Genomic DNA, 9,738 nt, shown 5'->3' with positions numbered 1-9,738 from the left:
ATCAGCAGTGGGCACTTCGTATCTATATACAAAATTATACTGATATTTATATGAAAGTCATTAAAGGATCTAAACTGCCTAAAGACAACCCCTGTACCATGTACTCTCCAAGCTTAATCTAGCTTTATAAGGATTGAAACAACCTAGATGAATGTGGTACAATCATCTTAGTGAATAGCTGATCAAAGAAGGTTATGTAAACGATCTCTAGATGTGATGTATTCATATGGGAGGTCCACATGAGATGTGCCTTCTTGGTAGAGGCAACGCATCATACTTGCGACAAAACATGAGATTGTGTGTCACCATTCTAATACTCCTTCCGCCCTAGAAGTAGATGTAAATGTTCTAGTAATTGAAACATGATAAGTATGAGAAGAATTATTTAAATGAAGATAGTTTTCTTTTATATGCTTGTTTTAGTTTTATCTTGTATCTCTTGTCTTGACATAATTATATACCTTTTTCCTTTTCCATTAATTAAGTTGCATGCAGATAAATAAAAATATATAGATCATTCCTGCAGAAAATAAACCAACGATTTATAACACGTTATCAGAGAAATTCGCTCTACTGTGATATAGTCTTGGGTGGGCCCATTGTAAGTGTTCCCACATCAGTGGCGAGATGGACTGTGGTGCTCCTCTTAAGAGGTTAAGCACCCTCCCCTATTGAGGCTTTTTAGAACCCTAGGGCTCAGAAGTTTCAAAGGGGACAATATTAATAACAACGCAAAATGTTTGGCCTATAACAAGTCATAACCAACCCTAAGTTGAACAAATTTTGAATCAAAGAAAATGTTAGAACCCAACGCCAGTTCTTTATCGCTCGAGAAGAGTAGGTTAACCCATCATCTCTGGAGTGCCAAATACTAATAGTCTTATCTAAGAGCATCTCCAATGGGACACTCTAACAAACACTCTAAAAATCCTAGTTGTCAAGAGCCAATAGGGATTCTCTTTCTTAAATGTCAATATAGAGACACTCTAATTGTTGTTGGTCTCCAATGGAGATCTCTAAAGTGTCTATACTTAACACACATGTCCTTCTTCTATTCAATAGATAAAAAGTAGTTGAAAAGCAAGATTTTCTATTGGTTGAAAATTAAAAGTAACACTTAGAGAGTCTCAAGTAGACACTCTCATTTTAGAGTTTCTCTCTCTAGACACTCTATAATAAATGTGTCCACCTCATATTAGAGTGTCTAATAAAGTGTTCCATTGGAGATGATTTTTTAACAAAAACTCCAAAAAGTCTATGTGGCACTCTAAGTGTTAGAGATTGAATGTCCCATTGGAGATGCTCTAAAGGAGGAAACTTGGAGTGCCAAATACTACTAGTCTTATCTAAAGGAGAAAACTTTCAGTACAACAAATCCAGAAAACTCGTTCATAGATATGGAGATCCAGACTCGCAAAATTATTAGAAGATGGCCATATATTGCTAAATTTGAATTCAACTGGAGCAAGGTGATATAACGATATGTTTGAATTTTGATATAAACAGGTGATAAAAGTATATGGTACGGGCATAATGTTATTACATAATTGAATCACACAAAACACATTACCCCAGATTACATAATTGCAGATCTTGATCTATGGGGATGCACTCTAGTACATATAATAAACCGAACTTTCAACAGAGTGGTTCAACGCAACGCAGCCTGGGTTGGAGCCATACTGGGTTGGATGACCACAAACTTAACACGGTATCAAAGCTAGGCCACACGTGATAGGCTTAAAAGCCACACGTGTTCCACGTCACCCGAAAAAAAAACACGTGATAGAATAGTCCCACACGAGAGAATGGGCATCTAGCAACCAAAAATATAATGTTTAAGTCCTCTCCACTCATTGCCAATTAGTTTTGAGTCCAATGACCACAAACTTAACACATCAAGGATGGAGCCATACCAAACCAAGGTCGGAGACAACAGGCCTTTGAATCAATAACAAAATATCATATAATAGATTAACAATGACTCTGAAAAACACAGAACTACAGAAGAGTTTAAAAGCTTTGTTATGCCTCACTTCTATGCTTATTCCATTAACATAAGTCAATGCAATGAACATATCTAGTGCTACAAGTCTTTAAAGACTAAAACTACATCTCAAAAGTCAATACATTCAACAAATAAAGCTGTTGTACAATTCTGATATCTAAATCTCACAAGTATTAACATAAATAAAGGAAACTCTAACCGAAACCGGAGTCCAAGTTTACTACATTACATTGTAACAAAAAAAAAAGTTCACTACATTACATTTGCCTACATGTTTGCAATTTGTGCAGACCTGCAAAGCGAGATACCGATGAACACTGACAGGCTCTACCATACGAACAGCCATATGCTGGCATATCAGCTTCTGCTTCTTCCTTCCACGGTCGAGTAATTTGTATATACGATAGTATGATACTGGTAAAAAGGAAATGACTTGCGGTTATCAAAATATTTTGAGTGTTCTCCTATTTCTCATTGTTAATCCATCTTCTTCTCTCCGGAGATGCTTCTCAAAAGTTGCTTCGAGCAAACGTTTTGTGCTTGAGCGGCATTCTTCACTCGGTTAGCTTTAACCCAAGCTGGTTCCTGTCGAGATATGGTGGTTCCTTGCTCATTAGAATGTAAATACAGTACAAATTATTCCATGATCTACAAAGAAACAGTTAAACAAGCCCAAACGAAAACTACGATGCTTGAGCCCGAAATAGTGGTAGTAAATCATCCGTAAATCATCACTTTGTACAAACAGAATTGAGAGCTTTCTATTAGGTGGTGACTTGGGGAAACAAAAATGTTTACCGCGGAACAAAATTTTAGGTGGAAGAAAAAGAAATTCGGTTTCTCTTTTGTTTCCCCCAAACATCCACCACCTCTTCTCTTCATGCCGGCAAGGATCGCCGGCCACTGAGGGCTGTCACCTGGCTGGCCCATCACAAAAAAAAATTCTTCAACTTCATCCCCTTCCACCACCACCAGAAAATCGCCCACCACCATCATCTCTCTCTATCTCTCTTCTTCCTCTTCCACCTATCTCTCTTCCTCCTTTCTCTCCCCATTCTTCCTTTTCTCTCTCTACTCTCTACTCTCTAGTTCCGGCGAAGGGGAGAAAAAGAGGGAAGAAATACAGACAACGGTGGTGGGGGCGACTTCCCTGGTGGTGGGAGGGGAAGAGGGAAGATGAAGACGAAGAAAAAAAAAAAGTTGTCTTTTCTAGTGATGGCCCGCCGGTGAGGTGATGGTTGCAAGTCGTCCGCGACCCTTGCTGGCGTCAAGAGAAGAGTTTGGGGGAAATCAGATTTTTTCACCTAAATTCTTGTTTTTCCCGGAAAATGTTCTGGTTTTCCCAAATCACCCACCTTCTACTATATCTCGTAAAACCTATCGCTACAATCTATTAAGGTATGAAGGGCAATAGAGTAATGGGAGATTTTATAGGTGATGCCCGAAGTTGTTGAAAGCAATCCAACAAATGGTTAGAGGCAATGTGGTCTTGAGCGCAATGCCCATCTTTTTTCTTTTCCGGTGTAAAGTCGCAGGCTGGCAACCGCCAGCCGCCGACCTTAACTCCAAAAGAAAATATCTCTCGTTTTTCCTTCTTCTCCTCTTCCCTTTCCTCTATGTCTCTCTATACTATTGCAGGCGAAGGGGTTCCTCCCCTTCGCTCGCAATAGTATTAAGAGAGAAGAGAAGAGGAGAAGAAAAAAAAGGAAGAAGAGAATATTTTTTTCTTTTTGAGTTAAGGTTGCTGGCCAGCAACGTTTCGCCGGAGAAGAAGGAAGACGGGCATTGCCTCTAACAATCTTTGGTCAACTTGTTTTTTGACCAAGTCCTGGGTGAAAACACATTGCCTTTAACAACTTTGGCATCGTCTATAAAACTTACCTATGTTAAAGTTAATTTGTAGGTATGATGATTTTTCCTGCGTTAACATAGTGGGGTTATGACAATCCTAAATCAAATTGGATAAAGGATTGATTGTATTATGAGAAGTGATGTGAGAAAAGATGAGTGACTTCAGACAATCTACGGGAATTGAGTTTTAATTCTTGTTTCATATATCCGACATGAAACAAGGAATCAAGGATAAGTAGCATTAGACATACACGTTGGTTGGCGAGAAGGATTACCTCAGGTACAAAATGGGAGAACCCAAATTTGATCATCAGTAAAACATGTTCCATGACAAGGATTGCTGCAAGACCAGGTTCAACTCTCCATTTTCCCTCCTGATCGTATAAGCATACGAGAAGCACACAGTTGGTGCATATCGACATCACTATCAGAAACTGCAATTCACAAAACCCATGATGCCAGTTACTACAACAAAATGAATTGCATTTTATATGCATTTTAAATGACAGCCCTATATTCTCATTTTCTGGTATGTAGGATCGATCATATGCAATTTCATGAAAACATCATAAAGAATTTATCTACTTCTCGGTATGTGGATTAATTACTGATAATGACTAAAGCCTCAAACGAAGTTCCCCCTGTCCCTTATTTTCAGAGAACAATTTATTAACTGATTTCTAGTGAAATGTCCCAAGATTTTGTTCAGACCTGAAATATGTTTAACCAAGCTCCAATTGTTGCAGCATCACGAGGTATAGGTCGTTTTAACATTACAAGCAGCTTTAATGCATCTGTTCTGATTTCCGTGATATTATTCTGCATGAAGCGGCAATTCAAAACTTCAATAATTTCATCTTTAAACTACAGAATATTAAGAAAAAAACAAGAGCAAGAGAGAAACAACTCGCTTAGAATGAAAAGGAAGAGCTGGAAGAAAATTTATTTACCAAGGCTGCAAATGAAAAGGCGAGAGGAAATGCACATGCAAACATCATGATCATCCCAAATTGTAGTGCCAATTCGAGAAAGTCTGGAAGTAGTTTTCAAGTCAATATACAAATTTATGTAAATTCTAAATCTTGCTAGATTAATAATTTCATTTTGAAATCATTACCATCAAATAAACCATCTTCAAGTTCTTCTCCAATACTGGCGGAGTAAGTAGGCTTCAAATATTCTTTCTCTACTCTAGTAATCACCTGACTCTTCCCAGTTGAAAATCCATTCTCGTGCTTTTTCTTGCTTTATGAACACAGAAATTATGTGTAAGACCCTCGATATTAGTAATTTAAGCTTTAGAGTAAATGTGTGACACAAGTTCAGGAAATGATTCAGTAAATAAAACAAATGGAAGGCCAAGAAGCTAACCGAACGGCTCTATACTTTTTATAACTGTACTTCAGGTAAGGAATAGAGTTCTCCAATAGATTTTCAAACACCTGAAAAATGTTTATGGTAACAATCACACTACAAATTCCAATCAAAATGAGAGCAAGAACAAAGGGGAATAGGGTGGGGTTGTTTATAAGACAGAGTTGCATCGCCATTTGGTGGGATGATCGAATTATAGATAATCATTCATAAACGTTGAATTAGTTTTCACTTATTGCCCACATCTTTAACTCATCGACATTTGGTTCAGATTCTAAATGGGGTTCTACCAAACCCCGCCAAAAAAACTTAGGTTGTTACCTGAGACACAATCAAACGCTGAATCAAGACTTGCCGAAGGGTCATGAAGTTGCGATGGAGAAGGGCATGATAGAACACACCAATATATGATTGCATAAAATAAAGACCAAAAACCTGAAAGAGGGAATAGTCAAAATGATTATGCAAGCTAATACGAATCATTGTCAATCAAAAGAAGCGAAAAAAAGTTTGAAACTTATTTACCTTGTAGACCAAGCTATCAGCTCTAGATTCCAAGCTTCCATTATTTTCGTACCTTATGAGCCTGACAGAAACCTTACCACCAATCTTTGTTAAATATTGAATTGCAAAAAGATAGACGGCTGTCAGCCCAAATCTGAAATAACCAAAGGTGAACACTGATTAGATAATTATACAGAACTCCGTTTCAATAACTGCAATAAACTAAATTGAAATGTCGAATGTAGAATTACTAGAATGAAAAGAAAACACAAAACTGATTCATACTTCATAGTATCAGATTCCAGTATCTCATACAAATGAGCATAAGCCAACTCAAACGGCAACTGAAGACAAATTATACTCAAAATCACGATAGCGTCATTTCTAAATCTAAGTAGATGTCCAAACCACTCAGCCCTTCGAAACTCTTCTCTCTCTTTGGTTCTATCTACTGGTTTCTTTATGAATTCCTCGGGTGATTGGGCAGAACTCTTTTCCGCATCTGGTAGTTTACATCCTGGATCAACTCCTACTGAAGTTAGCTGCCACCTATCAAGGCAGAGAAAAATCATCAATTTTAAAAGCTATTAAAGGTGGGTGCACAATAGCAAGAGAAAGAAATCAAACAAACCACGTTACCTGACTAAAAGAGCAGCATTTTTTCGTTTCCAGAACTGGAAGAATAGAACAGCCCAAGATATTACGAATATGAAGAAAATAGGGAGCATAAGTAACTGCCACGATCTGACAAAAATATGATGAAGAAAAGATGTATAAGCAAATATTATCCTTCGAAGAACATCGTTTCTTGAGGAAATGTGGGAAAATATTATGTATCACATACTGAGTGCACAAGAAGGCATACCCGAAATCAATTAACTGCAAAGTAAGACCAAAGGCTGCTGGGAAGATAATCCACCGCGTGTACATTCCGAGGAATGCAAAATATGTTGCTATCTATATACACAACGTACCCCTATTACGAAAAAATACAGAAATATAAAGGCATGTGACTGACGAAACATTTAAAGTCCACCTTTGTCCCATAATATGAATAGATCTCATCAATTGGTTGCCATGTGAAATCCAACCAGTTCAGAGCCCAGGTTCTCAACAGCTGCTTCCTCTTTATTTCATCTACCAAAGTAAAAGTTCACTGCACTTTAGCGAAGTTCACAAATGGGGCTGACTTTATAATATATTATTTTGATTGAAGTAAATCTTTGTTGAAGCTACTATTAACGTGTTTACATCAAGGTGTCTTTGCATCAAAGAAATTATATAGTTACATGACGCGAAAGCATAATAACTAACCATGCAAAGCAAAAACTTGTTTAACAATGCCCTCGGCTTCCAATCTCTCAACCAAAGATTCTCCAAGCTTCCACCTGAACACCTTGGAACCAAATCTCAGAGTCACAACAGACTCGGTCTTGTTAACCTGCAAGCTTCAGATCAAACTAAACTTAATTCCTGGAGGTGAACCCTAAAATGGATAACGAGAATGAACAGGAAAAACCAAGTAAGGGATGAGTTCTAGCTTGATCAGTATTTATAACAAACGAAGAATCTGAAATTATTTTGACCCTTTCAAATAGGTATCAATTTGGAATATGTCATAAATAAATGGTATGTAGTCGAGAATCTGAGCCATGATATTAACAGTTTCAAATGAGTTAAGAACTGGACTAAGAAACTTGCTAATCTAAAAAAAAATTGCAAGAGAGAACCAATGAGAAAATAACTCACAATTCCATAAATCAAATGAGTGAAGCAACGAAAACGCTCACACCAGCTGAACAATGAACCATCCGGCTGTCTGACGAATGCTTCAACCTCTTCCCACTCGAATTGCAAGTCCATTCCTGAAATAAATCCAGAAATAACATTTTGGTAATCCAAATACCAAGCTACTTCTAAGTAACACTAGCTTGAAAATACTTTCTACAATAGACCCGTAATCAGGGGAAGACCCATTAGTACGCTAGGTGGTTCCATTTGAAGAGTTTCACTCTTTTTTGGGTTTATACTAATTAGCCGAAGTCGACCCATACAATAGAGTAACCTCTACAATCCTTCGCCTGAAACTAAAAGTTGAAATGTAAGCAAAAGAAAGAAGCCGACCGAAATGACATATCGTACCAATATAAGTTAGTTTCTTTATTTGCAACTCAGCTGCAGCCCTTCCCAATGTCTCCAATGGTGCTGCGACCTAAAAACAACAAGGCAATGATAGATGACACTAATACATAAGAACAATAACCAGAAACAAACTCGAATTATTGTAAAAGCTATGAAACAACTATTCTTTCCAAATTAGCTAGTAAATGATGAATTATCATAAACAATGAAACAAACAATAAAACCTATTCATTCTTTTCTCTCTTCCAATATATTAAACTGCTCTAATATCCTGAAATTCAATGACTAGTTGCATGCCTCAAATCTACCAATACAAGGCCAATTAGTTTCTATAAGTGATCAAATTTAAAAGATTTTCTTCCTCCCATTAATTCAAATTCAGAAACAAAACCATAATGTCATCTTTCATGATGAAACCATTAAATGCAGCTCCATGGACAGAACAAGAACATAAATGAGTTATTGAAGTTAGATTTTAAGAGATAAAACCCTAAATTTCTTCCTAACAATAACCATATAAGAACTATCAAATCAAACAACATAATAACACAATAATCGGAGAATTTAATTCTAAACAAGAAAGAATTTAGATCACCCAGATCCAAAAAATTAAAAAAAATTAAAAAAAAATTAAAAAAATAGAATTATATGATGATGGTGAAGATCAAAGAAAAACCTTAATGAATTCATCTGCAAGGCCCAATACCCTCTCAACAATTAACCCAACTTTTTTCATTTCTGAAACCAAAACATCTACACAATCAGAGCTTTCTTTTTCTTCTTTCAATTCATTCTTAGGAACCACAACTCCAATCTCAAACCCAGTTTGTTCTTCCCCATGCTCATTCATCTCTACCCCCCAACCGCACCTACCCAAGAAAAAAAAAAACCTAAAACGACAATGATGTGAGAATCTCTTTGAAACAGCTAAATGGGTCCTTATTTTCAGAACCAAAAAGGATGTACAGACAATTGTACTGAAACAGCAAAATGGGTATTCATCATCTTTGAAGAACAAGAAGAAGAAGATAAACACGAAAAAGGAGTTTGTCAACCAGAAAAAAACGAAGAACAGATGGGTAAATGAGAGGGTATTCTGGGTCGATTTAGAGAGAGAGAGAAAGACACGTGGGGTGAAGAAAGCTTTTGGGTAACGGCGGTTTCAGTGGGTTTGAGTTTGGATAAATTGACTGGAGTCGCGGGTACATCTCCCAATGGTATACCGATTTCCGAAAAAACATTTGGGAAAGAAAAGCCTGTTAGAATTATCATTTGCTAGCTCGTGATATCCATCTATCTACCTATGTAAAGAAGAGAGATTCTCTAACAATGTCAATAATTTTTTCCTATCACTGGGATGAGCAAGTTGTGGTCGAAATGATATGGATTGTTTTTGTTTTTACATTTTAACTTCTAAGGCCCCATTACTGTTTAGAAGTTAATTTTGATACCATACAAAGCAAATGAACATTTAGACTTGTTTTCAGAAAATTCAATAAAAAGTTAGACGGGTCATATTCACATCGTTTCGAGAACTATCTGGATTCTGAGCATTAGTTTGTAGCTATGTTCTCAAGTTTAGTGAGTGTCGAGGTTTATGATTTTGGTGAGGACAGTAGTGGCGGAGGTAGTGTTAATGGGAGGAGGTGGGCGCGACGTTTGTGATAGTTGTAGCTCGGCATTTTGTCGACGGTGGTTGAGGTGTGGTGTTACAAGTTGTGTTGGTATTTGGGGTACGGTAGTTGTGGTGCTGGTTAGGTGTTGTGCGATGGTTGTGAAGGGTACCGTAGTGATTCTTGAGGTGTGGTGGACGTAGGGGATTGTTGTTATTCGAGTTATGGGTTCGTTTCTTGTCGCTT

General features: G+C 37.2%; 1 protein-coding gene across 2 annotated transcripts; it reads right to left on the bottom strand.

Moving 5' to 3' along the window:
• Positions 1 to 2,110: 2,110 nt before the first annotated feature.
• Positions 2,111 to 9,404, bottom strand: LOC147543741 (anoctamin-like protein). 2 transcript variants are annotated; one of them, XM_086637968.1, is made up of 16 exons: positions 8,556 to 9,404; positions 7,880 to 7,949; positions 7,487 to 7,602; positions 7,052 to 7,185; positions 6,774 to 6,874; positions 6,603 to 6,694; positions 6,377 to 6,481; positions 6,023 to 6,286; positions 5,759 to 5,891; positions 5,555 to 5,668; positions 5,231 to 5,301; positions 4,977 to 5,104; positions 4,810 to 4,892; positions 4,571 to 4,678; positions 4,135 to 4,293; positions 2,111 to 2,593 (listed from the first exon to the last, which is right to left on the bottom strand). In XM_086637968.1, the coding sequence occupies exons 3-16, from the start codon at positions 7,492 to 7,494 to the stop codon at positions 2,486 to 2,488; spliced, it is 1,608 nt and encodes a 535-aa protein (XP_086494094.1). In that variant the 5' UTR covers positions 7,495 to 7,602; positions 7,880 to 7,949; positions 8,556 to 9,404; the 3' UTR covers positions 2,111 to 2,485. The 2 variants fall into 2 exon arrangements, with proteins under 2 accessions (XP_086494094.1, XP_086494093.1); XM_086637967.1 differs by having other exon boundaries at positions 7,052 to 7,178; positions 8,556 to 9,364.
• Between the last annotated feature and the right edge of the window lie 334 nt (positions 9,405 to 9,738).

This window comes from Eschscholzia californica, unplaced genomic scaffold (genome assembly GCF_041429995.1).
Source record: "Eschscholzia californica isolate CP2 unplaced genomic scaffold, dmEscCali1.0.p SCAF_4, whole genome shotgun sequence".
In the NCBI taxonomy this organism is placed as follows: domain Eukaryota; kingdom Viridiplantae; phylum Streptophyta; class Magnoliopsida; order Ranunculales; family Papaveraceae; genus Eschscholzia; species Eschscholzia californica.
This window is presented reverse-complemented; position numbering and strand designations above follow the sequence as displayed.